Here is a 27,983-nt window from a genome sequence, read left to right as displayed (position 1 = left end):
CAGTAAATACAGGAGCAAGCACCGAACAATGCTTCTTCATATAGCTACTTAGATCCCACGTTTGGAACTCATCATCTTTGCTCATCTCCTGAGGGTTAACATTCTGCCCTGCAGTTCTGTTCAAACCAGTTTAGCTACTTAGATGTCCGCATGCCAACTTTGGGAACTTAGATGAGGTCCAGACATCTTAATTAACTTACTGTATAACATTAAAGACAAAAAACCCCACACGCTAAGGGAGTCATGGGATGCGCATTCCAAAGGATCGTAAGAATTCAGCTAGATTGCTAACGCTAACACCAAAATTGGGGAGAATGTTTTTCTCGAGTCAGTCAGCTCTTAATCAAGGCAACTGATGTACAAGCAAGCAGGCAGGACACAGATATAAATCACGTCTACTAGGCTGGGGTAACTTCCTACTTTTGACTAGTCATGGATAGACAGACACAGCTACGATGGAGTGGCAGGAAACTGTAGGGAATAAATCTATATTCAAGATACTGTAATGCAAGCACAGCACAAATGCACCAGCCTGAACAAAGAAGTTGAGTTTCAGACTATACCAGGGGTGACCTACTTCCAGTCTCTCCTCTTGGGAACAGGAGATCAAGAGTACAACAAAGACCCAGGCACACAGAAACTCTCAAACATAACTCGAGTTCATCTGGTAATGAAGACAAGCCCTGAGGCATTTAGTTCCAATTTAAATCACAAGTTTATGTATACAGTTTAATTGAAGCACTTCCACATTTAATTTAAACAAAATAGGTTTTATGAGAAAGTTACACAAACCCAAAAAGCTTTATTTTTCAAAACCATACTTTATTTTTAAAGGCTAAGAGAAGTATTCAGAACTATATTTCTTAAGCAAAAAAGATTCACATTTCTTTCTGCAGGGTTATTAATATGAGAAAAAGCATTTGGGGATTTATTTTTTGCAACTGTTGTTGAGTTCCTACACCAATCCAGATTTATTTAAAAATAGTAACATCAGTTATGGCTTAAGATACAGAATTACAAAAGAGCAACACAAATGCTGAGACTCAAGTGGTGAACAGGAAACCATAGTAATTTTTCCACAGAAAGGTAATGTTTTAGCCAAGACGAAGAGAAGCAACAACTGTCTGTACTGGTAGACAAATTAACTGAGCATGATCAGCACAGACACTGCTTCAAGGCTATCCATGCTGTTAATCCAGAAGCGTGAGAATATTCTGTCTGCTCCAATTACTTCACCTTTTCCTCTGTATCACAAACCTCAAAACCATGGAAGTATGAAACCATGACAGCAGCTACTTTTTTTTTTCCTTGAAAGAAAGATACAAGAACAGACGGAAGACTACAGTATACGGTGAAGGAAGAGCCATCACCTCTACACAGACAGCAGGACTTTGGCCAAGAAATTTTAATCAATAAGCATGTAAGGACTCAAACCAACTCAGAACCCAGAGCTGCAATGTTGTTGGATATTCTCCCCTTCACCGATTCATAACTCTGCATTTACATGTACTGGATGGCTTGCATTCAGTGGGACAGAGGTAGTGATGGGAACAAGACTCCTTCCCTAAAGTTTCCAAGTAGATGAAACCTGGTAAGCACAGCCCCAAGGAAGGGCAAGTGCAACCAGCAGAGGACCTGCTAACTGGGAAAGGACAAGAGCACAAGCACAGAGAGTAAGCTGCTCTCCCATACCCAGACTGATAAATAAAATGTTACGTAAAGGTGCTGGACAAGAACTGAGTAACAAAATCTCTGTGGCCTCTGCAATACATACTTCATGCCAGGTTGTGCAAAGGATAGGAATGTACCTTTGCTACATGTTTGTGGTGATCAAAATACTATGTTATTTGCAGTATTGGTGGAAGTTCCAGTGTCTAACTAGCTATCATGGTTATACTGATAATTTCAATAGCTATATAAAGTCAGCTACCCATTTAAAAAAGAAACCAAACATGAGGACTTGTATTTGCAGACAATTCCTTTATGCAGTGAATTCTTCAGACTTGTCCCACTCTTGCTACTTGTGACTAGACAAAATTTTCTGTCCCAATCGGATTAAAACAAATGTCAACTGTTTAAAGTTCCTTCCTCTTTGCTCACTAATTTAAAAAGAAAATAATCCAAACCAACACAACAGAAGTTTTTAATCTTGCACTCCTGGAACATCAAGATTTCTTACAGGAGCGTTCATCCAAAAGAAACTGTCTGTAACACTTATAGTAAAAGGTTGCAAGAACTCTTGGACAAGGAGGGATAGTTTAAACATCTGAATGCAATTTGAGTGATATAAACCAATCATTAAATAAAGTCAATGCTTGGGGCTAGAGAGCAGTTCTCCTTAGAACACCCCCACTTTTCTTCTTAAGATCAGAGGTAAAATAGTTTGTTTTATTGCAACACTGGTTAGCCAAATCCAATCCTTCCCATTCAGATATGATTTTTAAGAATCAGGGATTTTATGGTTTACTGCCAAGTTTGGCAGACAATTTACTGATGAGATTCATGACCTTGGGATTGTTCTGGTACTTGGACATATTTGCCGGGTTCTGGACAACATCTTGGAACGCAGTCATAACTTCGGGATCCTGCAGGACAAAAAGCATAAAATTAGGGCATTTATAAAAACAAATCTACAAAAGTCAGGTTCCAACATGAACTCCAGTCTTGTTCAGCTTTTTAACATTACAAGATTAGAGCAGAGTTCTGGGCAAGAGGTCTCTCAAGAGAACCCAGTGTTATAGCGTGTGTTATTAACACTGCATTAGTAACCACCAGAATAATTACCAAACTTGGTATAGTAACAGCACAAGGTGTAAGAAGGTGGAAAAGAGTTCTTTTTCCAGAGAACAGGAGCCACACACAGGCACACCTACTAGATTACTTCTAGTCAGGCATCTTCAAATGCATTTTAAAGGAGGGAGGAGCTCTACGTGTGTAGTATGCGTGGTAGGATAACCCTCCTCCAAGTAATGGCTGCTACTCATTCCTTTCACTGCTGTTCCGTCCAGCAGTGGAAACTTTAATCTGCTGGAGTGTGATCAGATGATGTGGCAATGCTTAGCTTTAAAAAACACAGATAATCGTCAGTCATTCCCCCCCTCCTCCAAGAAATCACAACAGAGAATCTCATTACCTGTCATCACACTCCTGCATTGCAGTTAATACATTTGCGCATAGACTGAAGTCAGTGGCAAAGAGAATACCAGCTTATGCTCTCTATTAAGTATGAGAAACATTAATACTTATTTCTGTACTTCTCGTACACCTTTGACCTCCACTCAATGAGAACTGGTTTCCCTCTTTTCACACGTGCATGTTTTGAACAGTGCCCCTCCATAAATCTCTATAGACTGATTTTACATCTCAGCCTGGAAAAATGTTTCCATTATAAGCAACTTATGCAAAGATTCAAGTTTGCTTTAATCCAGCTGAAGTGCAAGCAGTTTATTATGTCCAACGCTTAAAGAGATCTGTGACAGTTGTCATTTCATTTGTTGTTCTTTCTAGCATGTTAAAGTAGTTTCACTGTCTTCCTTAGATTTCTGGCCCATTGCTACTGCAGATGCACACCTTGGAAACCATCAAAACCCAAGTGATGTCCTCAGAGCTGTCTGTGCTGCAGTAACACCACCCTGTATCTATTCCAGCATCAGACACAGATAAAAGCTGTTTAACAAGTCTGATCTAAAATTCCATTTGGTAGGTGTGGGCTCACTGACATCACCCACATGGTCCAGGCACGTTTTATACATGTTGGGAACCAAGAGTCAAGTCTTATCTTTTGTTAGAAGGATTTGCAAGTGTTTTCTCCCTCACAAAAGGGAATCTGAGAAGCTAAGAAAATATGATGCTTAAGAAAACAGACGCTAGGTGTATTTTCTCCACTTTAAAGGATTCCTGTGCAAAGAAAGGGACACTCACAGCCTCAAGCTTCTTGAATTTCTGATTTCAAAACAGGGCATGTGCCTATAAAGATAGTGTCACGTTGTTAAATTGGTGCTTTCACCCGTGTGTGAATCTGGAAAGAAAGCTGAGTAAGCTTAGTTGCTAGTTTGTGTCAAAGCACACCTAAATGAATGTTAAATGTGCAGTTTTATGCTGTGTGTTTTATGGTCCTATAAACAAAAAGCAAGTAAACTATTCCATACTATGCAACTCCCTGGAAGCCCTCAGTCTTGGACTGTGTTTGTAAAAATGTTTAGCATCTCCAAGATTTCAAACTGATCAGCAATGTTATCAGAATAAAGTTTAAGACTGAGGACATCAACATTTCTTAAGGGAAATATTTAGTACACAAGGTGGAAAGGGAACTATCATATAAACGGCACTAGTGAAACATTGAGTTTTATAATGCTCTAGTCTTTAGAGTTGCAGAAGGATGAAAAATACTTCTAAGGAAAGAGTTATCACTATTCTTTCTTCCAGCTTACACATTTTAGTGGAAGCCTAGGTCTAACTTGACTACATGTCAAATAAGGAATCCATAGATTCAGCTTACTTATCACTCCTTTTGGAAAGAACTTATGTTTGACCCATGACAGCTCTCCAAGATACAAATCTCATGTTGTGTCCAGAGAAAGCAGGTGCACATGTAAGATATGAAGTACTACAGTACCCTCCAGATGGCCAAAATAGTAAAATAAGAGAAACACATACACAAAAATTCCAGTCAATTCTTCTGGAGACTAAAAAGCTTAGGGGCAAAGCTAAACCAACATACATTAGAAATCATTGCAAAACAAATACTGCCATTAAGAGATTATGAGAAGAAATGCAACTTAAGTTTTGCCACTTTGAAGTCTCTTGTGCATAGAAGACTAATACCAGCCACAACTCAAAAATAGAAAGAAAAAAGGAAATAACCTGAAGATAATAAATCTAATAATAAATCTTCAGGTAATGGAACTGACAATCTTCACCAAGAAAGAAGTTTTTATACTAGTTTGAGATTCTTATCTTTATGCCAACGATGAGCAATAACCTCTAAAAACATGTATGCAGGCAGCTGTATCTGGTTCTTTGGTTGCTTCTACAGAGGAGGAGTAGAAGTTGACAGCACAACCGGTTTAACGTAGCTCATGTTCAAGCACAGACAGTTGGAAGGTTTACCCAGATGTTAACAGTCTCAGGCATGTTTCAATGTTAGCCCATGCAGAATAGTCTCCAAGATGATGACACAACCGTCACTAAGTCTAAAGAGACTGAAAAGAAGGTCTTTACTCTCAGAATACTCCAGTTCCAGCAGTAAGTCCTCACTATGAAAAGCCTCTGTAGGTTAAAGTAGTACCATAAGATTAATGATTTGGGAAAGGCTTGGGTGACTGAGCATCTTCAGACCTTTTCATAACACCTCAGATAATCTATGTAAAAGCTGCCAGCTACCCTTATACATCAGCATATCTCACAGTTGCACTAAGCAGAAGCCAAGCTGTAGAAACTAGTCTTTTAAGACTAGAGCTTACACTGCTAACTCAGAAAGGACCAAGTGAAATGCTGAATAAATCCTATCTAGATGTAAAGTTTGTACAAAGAGGTCAGCAAAAGACGCAGGGCTTTGCTGACAGGTTCTACACGTTAAAGCCTGCCTGCATTATCAGAAAACATCAACACAGATTCTTGCAACAGAGTCCTACAATATGTTGTAGACATACAATATGTGGTACCCATAACCAGTGTGCAATGGAGTCTTCTTAAAGGCATGTGGCAAGCACTTAATATTTAGCTGCACCTCAAAGCTCCGTTTTCAGCAACTCTAATTTCAAGCTTCTGTATTACAGCATAAATTATTCAGATAATGAATACAACTACAAGTTACGGGCTTTTCTGGGATGTTTTGCACCCACGTCAACATTGCTGACTGTGGCAGCTTAAGCAAAGACGTGTTTCCAAATACCAGCAATCATTAAGCGAACCCACAAACTTTTGCATCGACTGCAATGCTTTTTTTTTTGTGATTTCAGGGCATTCCAAATTACAGTCCCTTGTGATGCTTTTATTTAGATGGGGATCATAGTTGTTCAATGAGCTGAGACCACCACATAACTCTAGTTTAATCACAGCAATCCAGAAAAAAGTAATAAGGCACTTTCATACCTGATTGTATTGGTATGCAAATATAAAGATATAGCTCAGGTTTCTCCTAGCTCACCTGTCCCTAAAACTGATGCTGTCAGATATATTCCATTTAATTTGCTAGAATACTTTTCTTGTGTAAAAGTAGTCATAACATTGAGCAATTAATTAACTTAGCAATTAACCAAGCCTACTGGGGAAGCAAGCTTTCTGAACATGAATTTAGAAAATGCCAGATGTAGAACTATTGTGATAGAACTTTGCCTCTGGCAAACACCAAACACTTAATCCCCTAAGAGCAAGGCAATTCTTACCTCAATATTACTGTAATATATTGTGTTGCAACAATACTAACAATCATTTTCTGTTTGTGTGTAACTATCTTGCCACGACGTGGGTGCACTCAAAAAACGAGCAAGTGAATTATACTGTGTGGACAAATAACCATGCAAGAGACTGAAGAGAGATAAAGAACTCTACAGCACATAGCTTTGCCTATCATAGGCGGAATATGGGGCGGGGAGGGGCATCTTTACTTAAGCTCACATCAGTTTTAGAAATAGCTACCACTGATTCCAGACAGTCTGGTGCCACATACACAGATTGCATTTTAGAACAGAAATAAGCAAGCACCAGAAAGTCACATCCTTCTTTCTTCCCTTAGCTCACAGGTGCTGTTCCCCCCTCATTCAGAACATTTACCTTTGATTCTAACAAATACTCACCTGCATGGCCACAAGGACTTCTGGATCACTGAGAATTTCATTGAGCCCTGGCATACCTCCAGGCATACCAAAAGGAAATCCACCTAAAAAGCCAACACAAGAGGAATGCATGATGAAAAATATTCACTTCCATCTATACAGGAAACTCACTGAGAGAGACCAAGACATAGAGTTGGAGTTGGGGTTGTTCAGCCTACAGAAGAGAAAGCTCCAAGGAGACCTTATAGTGACCTTCCGGTAGCTGAAGGGGCTACAAGAAAGCTGGGGAGGGACTGTTTACAAAGGCTTGTAGTGATAGGACTAGAGGGAATGGGTATAAACTGGAGAGGAGCAGATTTAGACTAGACATAGGGAGGAATTTCTTCACGCTGAGGGTGGTGAGGCAGTGGCACAGGTTGCCCAGGGAAGCTGTGGCTGCCCCATCCCTGGAGATGTTCAAGGCCAGGTTGGATGGAACCTTCAACGACCTGATCTAGTGGGAGGTGTCCCTGCCCATGGCAGGGGAGTTGGAACTGGATGATCTTCAAGGTCCCTTCCAATCCAAACTATTCTATTACTCTATTTTTCCTTTGCCACATCACTAAAGCCACGTCTTCCATAAGGCTACACCTGGTACACTGAGTAGAAAGCATAGTCTTCATCTTCTCCTTCTGACCTACATCTTACTTCATCCATGTTTTTAACCCAATTAAATACAAGGCTTGTAATGAGTGTCAGGTTCTAGCACCTTGTACACACATGCTGTTATTTTGCTAGTTGACTTAAATCAGCTAGGTCTCAAGCCAAGGAACATAGGGAGCTGGAATCCAAAAGCAGATCAGCAGCAGTATGTCCTAGGCATGTTCCACATTTGGTACTTACTCTCTCCTCAATAATACCCCAAAATAACACCGAACACCCAATTTTCGTAGAATTATACAAGGACAGCTTTTCTAGAAGGCAAACCACACTACCTCCTTTGAGAAACCATGGTTTGCAACCAGCACAGATTTCCCTAGCATTCAATCCAAATTTTCAATTTTAAAACTACTGTTCTTAAGCAGAATGGGTCCAAGGCACCCTGGGTAATTTAGAAAACATTTTTATACTATTTTCCCAGCACATATTATTGAGCAAATACTGCACCTTTTTTTCCTCAGACCTAAATACTTTGATTCTGTTACCCATCATTACTGATTTCCATCTTCCTTCTGCCTGCAACTCAGCACTAATCCTCTTTGAGACGAAGAATGACATCCGTCTTCCCACTAGTGCTCCAACAGTTGTTTGTAGACAAATTCTAAACTTCATAGAATATTTTGCCCCCTGCCTTGAGAGCAAATGCTATAAAAACTGTGGTTATAATACTGCACATGGAAAGAAGAGCCACCTCTACCTCAAGTACTGGTGTCTAAAAATACAATACCTGGGAAACCACCAAACTGAGCTCCTCCTGCCTGTCGTCTTGCTTCTTCCTCCTGCAGATGAAAGTACATTATTCCATACAAAGCAACAGAACTGCAGCCCGTGTTCTACTGCTCAAGGGATTTTAGAAGAAAAAAAAAAAAAGCTGATATTGTTTCATGGAACTGAGCTTTCACAATAAACAAAGCACTTCACTATGTACAACACCAATGAGAAGAAATAGCAATGTCTACTCTTACTTTAGTATGTTTCTGCAGAGTGTGTTTTCACCAAATATTAACTGTACGATTCGTTTTAGCTCCTCAACTTGCATTTTTAAAACTAACTCCCATACCAAATATATTAAAATATATCAGTAAAGTATGAAGAAAAACCAAACAAACTGTTCCAGGAAGCAAGGAAGAAAAGCAAAGTATTATCCCGAATTTAAAACCTCCCACTTCAGGAGACAAACGCATCAAGTGAAAATTGTTCTGGTACAGTCACATAATAACTGACTGCTTGAAATACAAGATTCCAGAGCCTATTTTTGTCATAAGTAATAAAAGCAGATGCAATATGATGCCCTTGTCTGCAGATTTCATTATTGGTCAAGTAACCAAGACAGAAATCACTCTCTAAAATTTAATTCCAAAGACTTACAATGTAAGTAATTTTTATCTGCAGTTCATTTTATCCCAAATAACTATGACAGTCTCCAAATTATTAAGAAATATTAAAGCCTAAGTAGTCACCCTTTGTGCCCTCTCATGCTCCTCTCGGGCCTTCTTCACTCTTTCCATTCTTTCCTTAATTTCCTTTTCTTCACGTTTCCGCTCATATTTTCGGCGATGCTCTGCAATTTTCTGGGCCTGTTACAATAGAATAACAAGATTTCTGCATAGGAGATTTCTAGTGTATCACAGAATGTATTTCAATACAAAATACACGCAAGTGTAACCATCAGCTTTTATCTGTTCTCAAAAATAAAATCTGACTTAACACCCTGAAAGCCCTTTCGTTTTAGGAGCCGTTTGCTACTTTCTCTCTATGGCAATCAGTTATTCACGTATACTCGGGATCCACCGGAACATGCACTCCATTATTCTTTTTTTCGCTACAGAGCTCTGGGATTTGCACTATAATTAGAACTTTATCTTTTAATGTCCCTTCATGCTTTTATGCTGAAATATTCACTTCTCCAGGGCTAAAACCAGCAATTGCCCTGGAAAAGGGAATTTTCACTGGCACAACAAGAGGAAGTATAATTCTCCCTGCACACACACACACTTTTTAGACAGTGTTATTGCTGCTCCAGATGCCCTTGCAGCATATATAGCTAGACATAAGCCCCCTAAAGAACTCCTGAACCAAACCAGGAAAGGACCAGTGGGTATAAAGTTTGCTCCCTATTATTAGCTTTTTCTCAAGTTTGTGAAGCCTACAGCCCCAGCACAAGAGAGTAGTTAGCAAGGAACAACAGTGCTCCTCTCTCAGGGCTCATTATAATAGGAGCACATTAACAGTAGGATCCCTTTCCTAAAACCAGAATATATCCTTATGCAGCACTGCAAAAAATGGTTCATGATTTAACGAACTGTGTGTGATGTACACTCCTGTAACTAAAAATAGCAAAATCAAGGTTCAAGAACAAAGAAACTTACTACAATGGATACTATTCTATTCCTTCAGAAGATTCTTTAAATGAAGAAATTCTTTTATAAGTAGTGAAGTTTTGATACAACTTACTGTAACTAGGAGACACTCATTCCATACCACATCACCCTTGAAATACATCTGCCAGAGACAGCACACTGCAGACAGCAGCACTGACTGATAATGAATGCAGTACAGTATGTGTTATCAGAATCTGATGTTATGACCATTCAATAGCTCATAGAGACAGAGGTGTATGGGTTTTATTTTGTTTGGGTTTGTTTGGTTTTTAATGAACAAAGTTTCTAAAATTTTGATTTTCATTGTTTATTAGTATTTCATGATGAACTAAGCATTTTTAGAACTTGACTCAACTTCCATCTGGAAGTGCTACAAACCAAAAAGCTATAGGAAAACTGAAAGTGAATAAATTAGGTGAATGTATCATATTCACTTATTAAATACAAAAAAAATCACCCATGAAATAGATCATACGTTTTTCCTTGAGCTGCTCACAGAAATTCGCACAGTTGGCAACTACACATCAATGTACCACAGATGCACTCTGCTGCTTCTGTGCATGGGCAGTTTAACTGGGAAATAAAAGGCTCACCCTCAGCCAAGCACTCAGTCTATCTCTCACAAAAAAGGCCGAGACCTAAGACTTAATTACATTTACCACAGATCAATCGTTTCCAGCACAGAAGACTAGAAAGTTGTAAGATGGTTTCCACTGTTGTTGTACTGTGGACAGTGTCTTCTACAAAGACACAGTAGGAAAACTGAAAGCTCACTCGTTATTAGAGATGGGAATGTTTATGTACATGGTGAGTTAAGCATGGCTGGCTGTCAGTTGCTCAGTAAGCTGCTCTCTCACTCCCCCCTGCTCAACAGGACAGGGAGAGAAAATGAGAAACTCCTGGCTTGAGATAAAGACAGGGAGACCAGTCACCCACTACCATGGCAGGCAAAACTGGCTCAACATAGTGCAGATTAATTTAATTGATTGCCAATTAAAAATAGAGTAGGATGATGAGAAAAAAAGACAAAACTTTTCCCCTATTCCCCTTCTTCCCACAAGTCAACTTCACTCCTTCACTCTCCACTCTTAGGCCCTACACCTCTAGGAGCAGAGAGGGATGAGGGCTGCGCTGGTTCGTAACACTGCACCTCTGCCACTCCTTCCTCCTCACACTTTTTCCTGCCCCAGTGTGGGGTCTCTGTCCCAGGATGCCGTCTTTCACAAACTGCACCAGCCTGGGTCCTCTCTACAGGGCACAGTCCTCAAGCAACAGATTGTTCAAGCCTGGGTTCCCCATGGGCTGCAGGTCCTGCCAGAAACCCAGCTTCTGTGGGGGCTCCTCTCTGCAGGCCACAGTTTCTGCCAGGAGCCTGCTCCAGTGTGGACTCTCCATGGCCTGCAGGGTACATATCTGCTTCACTGTGGATCTCCACAGCTCGGGTGGGACAACCTCCTGCAGAGCAGCAATCTCTGCTCCTGTGCCTGGCACACCTACTCCACTTCCTTCATCACCAATTGCAGGGTTGATTCTCTTTTTTTTTTCTTCACTCCCCTTTCTCACAGCTGTTGTGCTGCATTTTTAACCCCTCCTTAAATACGTTATCACCGAAGCACCAGCAGCATTGCTGACTGGCTCAGCTTCGGCCAGCAGTGGGTTTGTTCCGGAGCCGGCAGGAACCGGCTCCGTCTGATGCAGGACTAGTCCCATGCTTTCTCTGACAAGAGGCCAGCCCTGCAGCCTCCATCTCGCCCCCCAGCCTTGCCACTTAAATCCCAATGCTGCAATCTGTGGTCTGTTAACCACTCTAAAGGAACATGCAAAACATATGAATAAGAAAGCCTGCTATCAATAATCTTACGTTATTTTGTTTTCTTTTTTACTCAAAAGTTCTTCCAGAAGAATGCTGGGGTCAACCGCTTGAGAAAGGCTGAAAACCAGTCTTAGAGAGATTATGCTGCCCTCCTGGGGTACACTAATGAAAGTACAACTCACGGCAAAGAATGCTTCCATTGTAAAACATGTTTAGGACGAAGCTTTGGTCAATTTAGAAACATTTTGGAAAAAATTCATTATCACAGCGTTCTCTTGCTTTTCTGAATGTTTTGGTCTAGATTCTAAAATGCCTGGCAAACTTCAAATATTTCAAAATCCTTCTGTAAGATCTTTAAAAAGGAATGTATTTCATTTTTTGAGACACAAAAAAAACCTGTGCAGTGCCAAAGGCTTGGGGAAGAATTGCTCGAAAGCCGCCTGGCAGAGAAAGACCTGGGGGTGTTGGTCGACAGCAGCTGAACATGAGCCAGCAGTGTGCCTGGTGGCCAAGAAGGCCAATGGCATCTTGGCTTGTATCAGAAATGGTGTGGCCAGCAGGACCAGGGAACTGATTCTCCCCCTGCACCCTGCACTGGTGGGGATGCACCTCAAATACTGTGTATAATTTTGGGGCCCTCACTATAAGAAAGACATTGAGGTCCAATGGAACTGGTGAAGGGACTGGAGAACAAGTGTTATGAGGAGCGGCTGAAGGAATTGGGGTTGTTTAGCCTGGAGAATAGGAGGCCAAGGGTAAACCTTATTGCTCCCTACAACTACCTAAAAGGAGGCTGCAGAGAGGTGGGTGTTGGTCTCTTCTCCCAAGTGATAGGTTATAGGACAAGAGGGAATGGCCTCGAGCTGCGTCAGGGGAAGTTTAGATTGGACATTAGGAAACATTTCTTCACAGAAAGGGTTATCAGGCACTGGCATGGGCTGCCCAGGGAGGTGGTGGATTCACCACCTCTGGAGGTGTTTAAAAAACAGGTAGATGAGGTGCTTGAGCACATGGAGAAGAGAAGGTTATGAGGTGATATTAGAGCAACCTTCCAGTACCTGAAAGGAGCCAACAAGAAAGCTGGAGAGGGACTATTCATAAAGGCTTGTGGCAATAGGACAAGGGGGAACACGTATAAACTGGAGAGGGGCAGATTTAGATTAGACATTACGAAGAATTTCTTCACCATGAGAGCAGTGAGACACTGGAACAGGTTACCAGGGGAGGTTGTGGGTGCCTCATCCCCAGAGGTTTTTAAAGCCAAGCTGGATGGGGCCTCAGGTAACCTGACATAGTGGGATGTCCCTGTCCACAGCAGGGGCATTGGAACTATATGATCTTTAAGGTCCCTCCCAATCCTAACTATTCTATGATTCTATGATATAGTAGTAGAGAGGTACGGTTGGAATTGATGATCTCAAAGGTCTTTTCCAACCTAATGATTCTATCTCATAGCTTGGTTGCAGGTCCAGCCCCAGAGACTCCATTTCTCTACACACAGCCATAAACAGCTGTGACTGAAGACAAAAGTATTTATAAACTTGTTTTGAAATGTCAGATGCCACATGAACACATTCCCACAGACAAGGCATACTGGAAGAATTTGAAGGTAGCAACATCACTCAAACTGAGGAGCAACCTCCATTATGCCTCCCCACTTACTCTTGGTTGCACCTCCTTCAGCATGGCGCTAGCTTCTTCATCATAATCCAGTTTACAAGCTAATGCAAGATCACGAGCAGCCTCCTCCCAGTGACCCAGAAGCCTGGAATTCAGAAGACAAGAATATTCAGAAAGAAAAAGCAAACTGAACTCTTACAGTTCTTCAAAACATTTACAATCACACAACATACAGTATTTTTACCTGCATCTATATGCACTTACAGAAGCCTAAAGTTTAATAATCACAGTGTTCTCTGCAACCTGTACACTATGATACCATTCAATGCCATACTTGCTTGCTTCATACCCCTATAATAACTTTTGCCTGAAGTAAATATGAGGAAAAAACCACTCAATCAGCTAGTTTCGTTGTTTGCTATAAACAAGAAGAGTCTAACAGAGAGAAGGTACCCTATCTAAAAACATGAAGCACAGTAGTAAAAATACTCTGCCCCACTAAGCACACATTCAGTGTAAAAGTACACACGCGGCATTCTGTAAAAGCCTACACCGCTACTACCTCAAGCTTGAGTGGACTCTCTTTACCAAGCTTTACCAAGCACTTAAATATCCTAGCTGACAGGATGCATCTTGTCTTAGTTGAAGAAGTCATACCAGCTACTGTGCATACTCCTTTATTAATTTATATAAACTTGGTAATCAAAAATTTAAGCAAATGCTGGTATTCCTCAAGGGTCATAGAATCATAGAATAACCAGGTTGGAAGAGACCCAACGGATCATCGAGTCCAACCGTTCCTATCAAACACTAAACCATGCCCCTTAGCACCTCGTCCACCCGTCCCTTAAACACCTCCAGGGAAGGGGACTCAACCACCTCCCTGGGCAGCCTCTGCCAGTGCCCAATGACCCTTTCTGTGAAGAATTTTTTCCTAATGTCCAGCCTAAATCTCCCCTGGCGGAGCTTGAGGCCATTTCCTCTTGTCCTGTCCCCTGTCACTTGGGAGAAGAGGCCAGCTCCCTCCTCTCTACAACCTCCTTTCAGGTAGTTATAGAGAGCAATGAGGTCTCCCCTCAGCCTCCTCTTCTCCAGGCTAAACAACCCCAGCTCTCTCAGCCGCTCCTCATAAGGCCTGTTCTCCAGCCCCTTCACCAGCTTTGTTGCTCTTCTCTGGACTCGCTCCAGAGCCTCAACATCCTTCTTGTGGTGAGGGGCCCAGAACTGAACACAGGATTCGAGGAGCGGCCTCACCAGTGCCGAGTACAGAGGGAGAATAACCTCCCTGGACCTGCTGGTCACGCCGTTTCTGATACAAGCCAAGATGCCGTTGGCCTTCTTGGCCACCTGGGCACACTGCTGGCTCATGTTCAGTCGCTGTCAACCAACACCCCCAGGTCCCTCTCCTCCAGGCAGCTTTCTAGCCAGACTTCTCCTACTCTGTAGCACTGCACAGGGTTGTTGTGCCCCAAGTGCAGGACCCGGCACTTGGCCTTGTTAAACCTCATGCCATTGGACTCTGCCCAGCGGTCCAGCCTGTTCAGATCCCTTTGCAGAGCCTCCCTACCCTCCAGCAGATCCACACTTCCACCCAGCTTAGTGTCGTCCGCAAACTTGCTAAGGGTGCACTCGATGCCTTCATCCAGGTCATTGATAAAGACATTGAACAGGGCTGGACCCAGCACTGAGCCCTGGGGAACCCCACTTGTCACTGGCCTCCAGCTGGATTTCACACCATTTCCCACCACTTTCTGGGCCCGGCCATCCAACCTAGTTTTCCACCCAGGAGAGTGTGCGCCTGTCCAGGCCAGAGACTGACAGTTTCTCAAGCAGAATGCTGTGAGAAACTGTGTCAAAGGCTTTACTGAAGTCCAGGAAGACCACATCCACAGCCTTTCCCTCATCCAGTAGCCGAGTCACTTTGTCACAGAAGGCGATCAGGTTAGTCTGGCAAGACCTGCCTTTTGTGAACCCATGTTGACTGGGCCTGATCACCCGGTTCTCTTGCATGTGCTTCATGATAGCATGAAGATCACCTGCTCCATGACTTTCCCTGGCACTGAGGTCAGACTGACAGGCCTGTAGTTTCCTGGGTCCTCCCTGCGACCCTTCTTGTAGATGGGCACAACATCATCCAGCCGCCAGTCCAGTGGGACTTCCCCAGTCTTCCAGGACTGTTGGAAGATAATGGAAAGGGGTTTGGCCAGCACATCCGCCAGCTCCTTCAATACCCATAGTCTTGTGTCAAAGCACTTCTGCTCACAAACACAGGTGCTAAACCAAACCACCCTTCAGTCTTCTCATTCTTAGGCTCCATGTTGTTTACTAAAACTGTAGACGTGAACAAACTACACTGTGTAGTGTTTTTTGTGAGCTCTATTAGCATTTGCTGCTTTGACTTTTATACAGGCCATAAGAAGTGTCAACTATTTTTTTTTGGCTGATATAATTTTTTAAAAAAAAAAGTTTATAGCTGGGGAGTTTGCACAGTGACCTAATGTCATTTTAAATAATTACACTGTTTGCTTAATAGCACTCTAATTGCAACAAATGGTTCTATTAATAACTAGGCAGTTTAATTCAGCGTGTAAAATAGCTCTAGGATCCAGTGGAATAAGGGTAGCATAGAATGTCTAAGAATTATAGGTTAGTAAACAACAACTGAATTAAGTGAAAACAATGGCCTCCTAACAAATAAAACTCACAGTCCTAGAACTCAATCTTTAGGAAACGATTAGAAAATGCTATTCAGAATAGCAGTAAGCTGGTAGAAGATATGCTTTAGTTTTTTTCAAAACAAAAAAAAAAAGAGAGAAAGACAATGCCAGGACTACTTATAAATTGCCATCAATAAATCACCATCATCCTTCCTTTTCTGGAAGACATACACTCAGCACAATGGGTTTATGGCTCATAGCTGCTGCTCTCAGGTACAAGACAGTTTGGAGATGCAGAGAAGGAGAGAATGAATAAAGAGAACTGCTCCCCCCAAGTCATTAAAGAGAATATCAACTACAGGTGCAGTTCATTACCTGTGAGCTTTCCCTCTCCATTTGTAGGTCTGTGCTGAGTCGGGATTAATCTTGATGGCTCTGTCACAATCTCTAATGGCAGCATTTGGCTTCTGTAGCTTCACAAAAACACTGTGGGAAGGAGAACATTTATTGTATGTACCGAAATACCAAGTTACTAACTTAAGCTGGAAGTAATTTTGGATGACTAACAGGCAAACTAATGAGATACGCATTTGAAGAGCTGAGCCCAGAAAGATTTTGTAGTGATAATGAAGTCACTGAAATTTAGTTTCCCCCCTCATCACTGTAGGCGAATCATTAGCAAGAAGCAAAAGCGTTCATTGTTCTGACTTCAGCTTTGCCAGCAACATTAGCTTTACTGAAGAAGAAAAGGATACGTAAATGCAAAGGACAGTTCAATTCTATGGTATTTGAAGTCTACAGCCAATGGCAACTAGTAGTTTGAAAACAACAATAATGTTACGCATGCCACATTACATAGTCTTTAAAAAACAGTAAGACAAAGAAAGCACGAGTTATCATACAGGCTACAAGGATTAATAGTTAGAATCATCAGGAATCACAAAAGGAGATAGGAGATGAGTCATCTAAATTAAAAGGCAAAACAAAACACAAACTCAGAAAGTAGCCCCAACCCCTTGCCAGTTAAGTGAAATAACTGAAAATTTTACAATATACAAGTGTATCAGATGAAAAAGTAAGGCAGTACTTTCAGAGATTCAGGCATTTAAAATTAAAAACCTCTGAAGGAAATCCTAAAAAAACCGCAATTCCTGAATTGACAAAAGTGTTTGATACTCAAGGTATTCTAATCAGAACTTCTGCTATTCTACATCCTTCGTACATCTATTGTTGCTAACAAAAATTTGGGTATCTTTCTAGACAGCTCAGTGCTTTGCTTACTTGAGTGGTAAGAAAATTCTTTGCACCTAAAGGGAAAGCACTTAATTTCATATTGTTGGCTTTGTAGCATTCACCCAAAGTCCTTCCTCACAACACACTTACAATCCTCACACAACAGGAAAGGACTCTTACTATGTGCTATATGCACAGAGAAAAAGTTCACGTTTAATTTATAATTACTTTTAACAAATGCTGACTTTTCAAGACTGACTTACCTGTGTTAAAGTGTTCACCCTACTAGTCTCTGCACACAGCAGGGAGGTTGGAACTGGATGATCTATAAGGTCCCTTCCAATCCAAACTATTCTATGATTCTATGATTTCCTTGAAAACAATTTATCAGCAATTAGACTGCCTGTAAGTAACTTCATCATCAAGGCTTGCTATAAAGCAAGCACCAAGTCATGCATTCTCTTCTAGAAACAAAGAGGTGGACAATGTGTCAAGAAACTATCCCCATGCTACATCTCACCAAAAGCTGAATGAGAGACATTCCAATGCTGCTGGCTGCAGAAAAATACTAAGTCTCCTAGGCACACAACCCCTGTTAACCAAACACCCAGTCCACCAGAAAGGTGGATTACTTGCAGCACTTTAACAGCACTGCTGCTACACTGCAGGTTTTACAATTTCCTGATATACTGTTCGCTAATTTCTGCAACAGACCAAATTGAGGTAACTTCTAATGCATTTCTTTCTCATTGCTACTCCCAGTCTTGAGAAGATATGGCACTATAAGAGGTTTAAAATAATACTATGATGGCAACAACTACGACAGTGTATCAAGGTACACAAGTGGTACATGTAAAAACTCTGATAGGGAAAGGGAAAAGCAGCAAGGCACGTTACCAGTTAAGATGTACTTGAATGAGACTGTTAAAGGGCACTAAGTAATCACGTGAAAGTCATCAAAAGTTAAACATTTCTTTGAATTATTCCTTGACATGGAAAGGATCCCCTAAACTACCACATGATCCACAATTAGTGGTTTTTTTTGTGTAAAAGGAAAAAAAAAAAAATCTGTGGGAACTTCTGCTTCTGCAACCCATACTTGCCTTCATGAATTAGGAAGATAAATATGTTTATGCATTACGAAGCAAGAGCTACAACACATCAAATCCAACACTGTTCCCAATGCATCATCTGCAGTTTGGCAGACAGAATTAGCAGCAAGGTGGGTATTGAATGGGTAGGCAAATAGGTGTGCCCGGTTCCAATGCAGGACTGCTGCACAGAAACAAGTCTGCTTCCCCATGAACCAATTCGTTTAGTGGGTACAACAGGAAGAGTACTCACATGATTCATTGTTAACTTTCCATCTACACAGGGCATGATTTCAATTGTCCTAATCCCAGAATAAACTTCAGAAGTTATACGTGTTTGTGATCTAGCATTATTCTAATTTGACACACCAAAAGCCACATTACCACAGTGCACTTAGGAACATCATTCTGCTACTTACTCTACTATCAAGATTTTTTATACGGCTGCTTCAGCAAATCTGGTTAACCATATACATAAGAAAATGCATGAAGTGTACTCCTCTCTTTCCCTCATGTGGTTTAAGTTCACACAGATCCTCAACTTGTCATTTTATTTAGGCTCCTTAAGGAAAATAACAGAATGGGTCACTGGTTTATAATGACGCACCTTGCCCTCTTGGCATACAAGATGGCTAAACAAGGATTCAGCTTGATAGCATCTGTGAATAAGTCGACAGCCTTCTGAAGTTCACCTAAATAAGATAAGAGTACCAGTAAAGTTTAGATCATTACACAATGAAATTACACCCAAATTGCCAAACCTGCCACATAGGGCACCATGTCCTCAGGCACTTCTTAAATGGAACGTTACCAAACAAAAAGAAGTTTCTCCCTCTTGCTGCATTACTAGCTACAAAATCCAAAATTAATGCTGGAGGGGAGGAGACTTTTTCCACTTAAATCTCTACATTTAACTTTGCACACCATTAAATAGGAAGTCACCTCTTTCTGAGACAGCTCTACACTACATTAAGACAAACCACTGATCATAATATGTAGGCAAGTATTGCAACGATCAATTGGTAATTAAGGTTCCGCATTGCTTCATTCCCTCCCGCCCTGCTCCAAGCTATAGCTACATTGGAAAGACAGTATTTAAAGAAGCTTTCATGTTATCAATAGTTTTAAGAATAGAACAGGAACCAAGTTTTCTCTTCCTTGAAAGTTTTCAAAATGGTCCAAGATATTTACTTCCTTTTTTTAAAAAAAAAGAAAAGACAAACCTAATGTACTAAAAGCAATTTATCACCTTCACTTAGAGCATTTATCGCTTCAATCTTCTTCTCATTAGCTTGATCCATCATCTCTTCAGTTACCTAAAAAAAATAAGGAAAATTAAAACCACACAGAAAACCAAAAAGCTGTAGAGTCCAGGCCACAATTACCATGCTAAGAGTGCCAAAGAAGGGAGCTGCAGCCTTCAGATTCCAGAAACTTGTTTATAATTTGCATTAAAATAATAGTTCAAAACCTGTAACTTTTTGCTTTTGGCTTGGAGATATTAGCCACTGTTATTACTAGGTAGAAAACACTCAAAAGGCAAGTTGAAAAATGGCATATCTAGTTTTCATGAGTGTTTTTGGTAAACTACTTCAGCATTTTCTGACCTGATTTTCCTCCCTGAGCTTTCTGATTGACCCTAATCTTAAATAAGAAAAGACTGTAACCTTAAGCCAATAAGTTTTCTATTGAGAAGAGAAAGATACAAAGCAACAGCTGTCTACCTAGCTAACACAGTACTCACCGCTCCCTCAGCTGCTATCCTTGACCAAACCTAAACACTCTCCCTTCTTTTCCTGCTCCCACAACATTGAAAATATTGTGCTTACCTCCACATTTTCATCTCCCATTTCTTGAGGGTCATCATTGTCTGGTTCAATCACTCCCTCATTATCAATTTCTGGTGGAAAAAAACCAAAAAGCAAGATTGAGGTCCATTTACAAACAAAGAGGGGATTTCTAGAATCATTTTTAAATTGGTGAAATATGACAAAGTCATCTATTTTCCACACCTAAGTCACTCTCTTCACTTTCTGGTTCCGGTGGTTTAACTGGCTCCTCTGGCTGTTCCTCTGCTTTGCCCTGAAAGAGAAATGCATTTGTAAGTGAATGTTATTTCTGACTGATAGTCTATTCTCACTCTAATATATAACAATGCATCAGAAAATACAAAATTAATCTCCAAAGCATCAGACTTTCTACAGCTAAACTGTTTTATTTTTAAGAGGTAATTATCTTTTTTCCTCCTCTCAGATTAAGTCCATCATGCATGCAAATAATTCAGAGCCCAAGTTCTGACTCATGAACTTCTGCCATTGGTAAAGCCTGTCCTTCGAATTATGTAATTCAATAATCAAAACCAAATAATCCAGATAGCATCCTATTCAGAACCAATTTTGCAATGAATACCTACCAACCCTTCCAATCTTCCTGCCTTCCCTCATACATTCTCTGGATCAAAAATAGTCTCAATCTAGTACTATTAAGCTAAGATTCTTTAGCAGTGAACGATAAGCTGCTGTCAATGGTTAAAATACTGTTTCTATTTGCCAAGGATCTTTGCCACTTATATATACTTTAAAAGTTTTTTTTTCAAATGTTTTCCTATCAACTTCTATCTACATTACTGATTTCCTTCAAATCCCACAACTTGTATGTCCTGTTTTATCAAAAATGTAAGCTGCTGGTCTTCACAGTTAGTGTCAGACTATACTCACTACATATACGCAATCCCTCCATACAGTTCTAACTAGCCAAGTAATTCCAGCATCCACTGTCTTGTTAAATCCATAAAAAGAATTATTCTTTTTCAAGCTTGGGAACATCCTCCTATAAATATCTACAGGCTAAATTTATTATTTCCCTTAAAACAAATGAATAAAAAAGCAACAAAAAAAACCCTCTTCTACAATACTTCCTTAATAAGCTGATAGTTCAACTGTTCACTTCATAACCCATCACGCTTGTTAATATATCTTCTCATGCAAAGATTAGTATTTAACCCACTAATGACTACAGAAGAAGTGTATAAACAGACAGTGAGAACATTAAAAAAACCCTGAAATCAAGACTTTGTCATTTGCATTGCACAGATCATCAGGCATTCAGGATTAGGGAAATGGAGCATAGTAACACTTGAAATAAACTAGGAAGCCATCTGTAATAAGTCAGACAAGCAAAGGGCAGGCTTCAGACTGAACTGTCACACTTGTTCACCCTAGTGTATTCACCAACACTATCTGAGAGAAAATTGAGAGCAATTTTTTCCATCCTCCTGCTCAATAATCTTTGAGAAATCCCAAGTATTAGTTTCCAATGATAAATTCTTCATCTCTCACCTTACTCGTCTCCTCTGTGGCAGCTTTGGCTGGAGCGGGTGGTATTGTGCCTCCCATGCTTTTCAGCAAAGTAGAGAAAAGAGAAAAAAACCCCACACAGTAAGATTATTAAAACAGTGACATTTTATCTATTCAAGTCCTGCTGATCATCTCAGCTTTTTGTTGTGACACAAAACATGGAGATTCAGTTCAATGTAAAACCAGTAAATAAAAGCCATGCATCCACCATGTTCTTCTCAGTGTAGCGTAATGCACAGTCTGCTACCTCTTTCACCTGGAACCCCACTGTCGCTTAGACTCGTGTACGTGGCACGTCACCCACCCACCCACCCCTTCTCACAAGGAAAAGCTGCCCTGTTGGCTCAAATGGATTTTCTCCTTAAAACGTAGCTTATGTTTTAAGGAGAAAATTTCCAAGTCTAAGCAGTTTAACTCCTAGTCCTTGAAAATGATCGTACTACCCAGCTGTGCCCTACTGAATCTAGAGTTACAATCCTAGACGCAACTAGTTTGACATCAGTTCCAAAAATAGTTCTAATTTTAGTAATACCAATAATAATAATATTTAGTTTTGACTTAAAACATAAGTTAAGAGACTCATAACAGCCTAAAATGTTTATGCAACTAAAAAATTGCTGCCTAGGAAAAGAAAAAAATCCATTTCTCTTCTGTACTGCAATATTCATATCTTTCCTTAGCTACAAGTTAAGGAGCACTTTTTGTATAGACAGCATTCTTCCAATACAGAATAAACTTCTATATTATATCGACTTTGGTTAGCAGCCAGAAATAAACACAGGCTGAATTTTCCAGCTGTTTCATAGAACATTTCATCATACCTAATGGCAGGCTGCCACAGGGACTACCATTCCCATCTACTGGCAGTTTTCAATCACTCTGGCCATGCACACTCCGTTCAGAAAAGAGACGTTTCTATGAACTCAAAAGGCTCGACCAACTCCTCGGGGCCCCACACAACTGGTTAGACCTGATACAGGAGGGAGGAGAGGGAAGCAGGCAAACAGGCAGGAGGAACTGGAAGGGTGCAGGACTATCCGCCGCATCCAGGTATTGGCGCAACACAAAACTATATCCTAAAAATGAGATCCTGCAGCTTCTTAAGTCAGGCTGCTGCAGTCCTGTTCCCTCCTCTTTTCTCCCTCACCATCACCAGCACAATCTCACAGTCAAGCCCCAAAATGCCTAAAAACAAAAGGATGGGGCAGTACAGGATGGGGATAGGGATGAATTGAGGGAGAGAGGGTAGAAGAGGAGGTGGCAGGATTGACAGGTCCTGACACCTGGCCAAGCAAACAGCTCTAGGCTACCAATGGTTTCCAATGATAAACTGTCAAGAAGGAATACCACAAGTTACACACACAAGCACACAAAAGCACTATTGTGAAAATCTAGATGTGTCCCTGGCACACTGACATTGCTGAATCTGTTATACTGCAAGGACTTAACAACTGCAGCCTGACAAATCATCACAGACCTCGGTAGAAAACGTGTAGTAACTGTACCTCCTAAATCTTCCCCCTCTTGGGCTGACAACGGGGCACATAATTCTCTACCAGCCTGTAAAAATCAAAGAGTTTTTCTCTAGGACTAGAGAGATTGCCTAGAGGAGCCTTGAATCGTCTCTTCTTCTGCAGAAACTAAACTACAAATTCTGAAGGATTTCAGTAGTGCTAACAGCCCATATCCAGGACACGATGCCCGCAGGTTGAGATCAGAGTAATGCTGTTAGCAATGCTGTTTAAGGGAAAACCAAAACAAAAAGACTAAAAGACTCTTTCAAAGCCTAGTTTACTGGAAAAAAAACTGAGAACTCTCTACCTCAAAAAAGTCAATAACATTCCCTGCTCCCAATCATGTATTTAAGAACAGTTCAAGATAAAAATCCCACAGGATTCAAATTCTACAGAAATTCCAAATTATTAGTCTCAAATCATTAGTCTCAAGATCAGCTGGTTTTAAGTCAGGCACCTTGAATCATCTTAAGGCTGAAAGTCAGCCTCCTCTGCCCTTTTCACATCTCCCTGAAAACTATCCAGACTTAGAAAAGTCTAAAAGAGATGTTTAACTAATACATATAAACATTTTAAAAATACGCTAATTCATGAACTGCCAAGGCTGAACAGTTTAACTCCTAGCCCTTGAAAATGATTGTACTACCCAGTTGTCCCCTATTGAATCTAGAGTTACAATCCCAGAACAATTCAAAAGCAAGTTACTTTAAAATCACCCCTTAAAACAGTATTTGATTACAACGATTAAATGCAGAGCAAGAATATGCAAAATTTGCAATGTATTTAACCTGAACAGTATAGAGATATGAGACGCTCTTGTTAGAAAAGGCAGGTACCGAGATGTATAAACAGCGCACACAGAAACAACAACAACAAAAAGAGATTTTAAAGTAAATCTTTGTTCTAAAAAAGTTGTGCAATTCCAGTAACAATTCTTGCGAGCTGTCAGGACTCTACTGCAACAATGACGCTGTACTTCCACTCATCATCCTGACTAGGAGTGTGGCTTTCATGACTTGTTGGAAGAACTGCAGGTGTTACTCCTGCATCTCCCTTCATCCCTTGCAATAAATTATCTTTAGAGAGCAACTGGATTACCAAAAGTTCAGAAGGATCAAAATCAACATGAATAAACACCAACAAAAAAAGGCAAAAGGCCATGTTCATCAATCAGGGATTCTGTGCTTTACTTTTAAGTAGCGCTATTGTTTCTTTGCTCAATTGCAGATTTTCGAAACACCTTCTCTTTAATGACTCATTTCATAATAATTCAAGTCAAAATATTTGTATTTTTATGCAGTTATGAAAAAGCAGGCATGACTAAGAGGGATGTCAAAACACTTTCCAAACACAATCATACATCAGTGTATGCTTGGTATACAGAGAACATCGATACAGAAATTAAATACAGCAGCTAGACAGAATAAAGATTAGAAGATAACAAATGCACGAAAACAGATATGACTGAAGGTTTCTGATGCAACATTAACAGCCAGTCAGAAACAAAGCATCCTCTTCTGGCTTTATGAGAAGTGAGCATCAATTAAGTCAGAATCATTAGCTCAAAGGAAAAAAAGACATCAAATTAATCATCAGAATTTTAGTTGCAAAATTAAACGATGGGTTTCAGTATAATTTATTATTCTGTAATCACTCACAACATTACCTGGGTGACTAAAACTATGTCTTTTAGATAAACACAAGTAAAACCGACAGAAGTATCAGACTCATCAAGTTTACTGCTGCCTGAAGTCGGTGTGCCAAGCTTCACAGTTTCCAAAGAATGAGGAGACCCTATAAACACGCTTAAAAGTCCTACTGCAAGCAGCACTGTTATGAAAGGGAAGAGTGAGACCCAGAAGAATTCAAGACAGTTTGATATGAGAGTAATTTGGCTACCCCTCCAAATATCCAAGTATAGAACTTACCCAAATATTTAGCCATATACATGAAGAAAACCAGAAAACTTGAGAGGTACAGAAGGTTCTACTTTGAAATATTTGTTAACTTCTGAGACAAGGATATCCAGTGAAGATTTCACATGGAAGAAACATCCTACACTTCAAAATCTGATTTTCATACTTGGAATATAAGCATACTTCTATTAATCAAATGTAAATTCTATAAATTAAACTGGAAGTTAGAGCCCTCCCACTAACATGAAGAAAATCAGACTATCACCTTCCCATTCCCCAATATTTTATTTGGCCAAATTAAGCCAGTGTCCTTCCTCCCCCTCCCAAAACACTCTGTTCACAACTTCAGAATTACACAACAGAGTAATGGAAATAACCTAGGGCAAGACAATGAAGTCTTTTACACATTAGTAGAAGCAACTCCAGGCCTGTGGTAGGAGGCCTGCAGTAGCATAAAAATACCCACATGCATCTCCCTCCTAGGATTACACACAGCTACGATCAGTACTGCTAAACCAAGTGAAGTTAAAAATGAGTAGTTTTACACCACACTAACATTCAGATACATGAAAAAGTTTAAACATCACTGCAAAAAAAAAAAAACCAAACCCAAAAAAATAGTTCGTTGTAGTCATTTTCTTTATAGGACATGGTGTGAAATGCCTGTACTTAGATATATAGGCACACAAAGCACCACCAGTGTTTCAACTTATCACAAGTACACAATACTTTGAGATTAAAATTTAAAGTGAATTTTCTAAAACAAATCCCAGTTTGTCACTAGGCAGAATCTTTTCACTTTCCCTTTCAAAAAAAGTGAATTTGCAAGGACTTTTCCTAGCTTCTTAGTTCACTAGAGGAGGGAAGGTTGTAGCTATGACAGTGAGGGGTACCCTCACCAAGTACAGGGGTTCTGTGGGTTCTCTGCCAGCAACAAAGGACCTCCATCCCTCCAATCTGGCATTTCTGGGCACTCAAGGTGGAACTCAAATGTGGTTTTATACTGAGAAGCGTCGTCTAGGATGGATCAAATGCTCACAGAAGACTGTGCAGGATAAACACTCTAGTTTTTCAACCGATTATGAGTACAGCAGAAAGTACAATTAAAACATATTCAGATTAAAATTTAAAGCAAAATTTCTAAGCAGAATCTTTTCACTTCCCCTCTTAGGAAAGGTGCATCCACAAGGATTTTCCACGCTTCTCAATTCTTCAGAGAAGTGAGAACTGTACCTACGAAAGCTGAGCAGTGGTACCCTAGGTCAATACAGAGGTTCTGCGAGTTCTCTACCAGAGACAAAGGACCTCAGCTGTTCCAACCCGGCATTCCTGGGTGCACAGAGTGGACCTTAGGGAAATTTTTATCATAGAATGGTTTGGGTTGGAAGGGACCTTAAAGATCATCTAGTTCCAACCCCTTTGCCATGGGAAGGGGCACATCCCACCAGCCCAGGCTGGCCAAGGGCCCATCCAACCTGGCCTTGGGCACCTCCAGGGATGGGGCAGCCACAGCTTCCCTGGGCAACCTGCGCCAGTGCCTCAACACCCTCCCAGGAAAGCATTTCTTCCCAAGATCTCGTCTCAATGTCCCCTCTCTCGGCTCACACCGAGAAACAGCCGCTATGACAGCGCTGAGGGACCAGGACGCACAGAGCACACGTTTCAAACGCCCCACAGGTCAAGCAGGATTTCAACTCCACGACACCTGAAACTTCAGGGGCAGAAGGCATTTTGGCCAGGAACCATTTAAAGCTCCAGGTGTTCCGTGCTTTCGGGTACCAGGATGTTAAAGCAACGCCGCTCGGCTCCTTTTCAAAGACAGGCTAAGCCAACCCTGCTGCATAATGCGGGAATTAGCTCGGGAAGTTTATTACTTCTGGGGCTTTTCCAGCCTGGAAAGACGAGCCGCCGACATGCCCGGCGGGCAGGCTTTCCCAACGGGAATGGCCAGGAGTTCACAAACAAAACAACGCGAAACAAAGCTCGGATTTAACGCTCCGGTTGTTCCCCGCTGTGGGAAAAGGCGGGGGTTGGGGGGGGGGGTTAGGGGTGAAGGCAGCAGCACCGGGGCTGCTCCACGGCGAGGACGCGGTTTTGGATGAGGCTGAACCCGCACCTCGGGGTCCTCCTCCTTCACTCCCCGTTTTCCAGGGTTTCCCGCCCCCCCTCCCCCCCGGCCACGCGGCGGGGCCGCGCGCCGCCACGTGCCACCACTCCCCCCCCGCCCTCTCCCGCCACGCCCCTCCCTCCCCCGCGCGAGACACCCCCCCCCCCCTTAATCCCCCCTCAAGCCCCGACACCGACCTCTCCACCCACTCGCGGAGGAACGCCAGCTCCTCGGTGTGCAGCAGCGCCGGGTTCTGCTTGCAGAGCCGGACGAAGGCCTTCAGCTCGCTCAGCTTGCGCGAATCCATGGCGGAGGGGAAGCGGCGGCGGCAACAGCGGCAAAAAGCGCTCCCACTCCCCTGCCCGACCGCCGCGCGGCGCCGTGGAAGCTTCCAGCCCGCCACGCCCCAGGCCACGCCCCCTCCGCCAGCGAGGCCACGCCCCTGTGATAGCCACGCCCGCTCCGACTGTGCGCTGTGGAAGCTTCCAGCCCGCCACGTTCAGGCCACGCCCCCAGACACGCCCCTTCTTGATAGGCCACGCCCACTCTGTCTCTCACCGTGGGAGCTTCCAGCCCCCCACGCCCCAGACCACGCCCCCTCTAGGCCACGCCCCCTCAGACTAGATGCCGTGGAATCTTCGAGCCCGCCACGTTCAGGCCACGCCCCCAGCCTCGCCCCTTCAGGTTAGGCCACGCCCACTCCGTTTCAGCGCCGTGGGAGCTTCCAGCCCGCCACTTCAGACCACGCCCCCAGCCACGCCCCTTCAGGATAGGCCACGCCCACTCCGTCTCAGCGCTGTGGGTGCTTCCAGCCGGTCAC

The 27,983-nt window shown here is 41.8% G+C and overlaps 1 protein-coding gene across 1 annotated transcript; it reads right to left on the bottom strand.

Moving 5' to 3' along the window:
* Nucleotides 1-801: 801 nt before the first annotated feature.
* Nucleotides 802-27,578, bottom strand: ST13 (ST13 Hsp70 interacting protein). The gene is made up of 12 exons (XM_069855189.1): nucleotides 27,361-27,578; nucleotides 21,609-21,666; nucleotides 20,283-20,352; nucleotides 20,100-20,170; nucleotides 19,520-19,586; nucleotides 18,878-18,962; nucleotides 16,322-16,432; nucleotides 13,332-13,434; nucleotides 8,936-9,052; nucleotides 8,203-8,254; nucleotides 6,798-6,880; nucleotides 802-2,585 (listed from the first exon to the last, which is right to left on the bottom strand). Exons 1-12 carry the CDS (start codon nucleotides 27,468-27,470, stop codon nucleotides 2,457-2,459), a joined length of 1,056 nt encoding a protein of 351 aa, XP_069711290.1. The 5' UTR covers nucleotides 27,471-27,578; the 3' UTR covers nucleotides 802-2,456.
* Between the last annotated feature and the right edge of the window lie 405 nt (nucleotides 27,579-27,983).

Source organism: Phaenicophaeus curvirostris, chromosome 1, assembly GCF_032191515.1.
Source record: "Phaenicophaeus curvirostris isolate KB17595 chromosome 1, BPBGC_Pcur_1.0, whole genome shotgun sequence".
In the NCBI taxonomy this organism is placed as follows: Eukaryota; Metazoa; Chordata; class Aves; order Cuculiformes; family Cuculidae; genus Phaenicophaeus; species Phaenicophaeus curvirostris.
The sequence above is the reverse complement of the archived record's forward strand: the minus strand, read 5'-3'. Positions and strand labels throughout refer to the sequence as shown.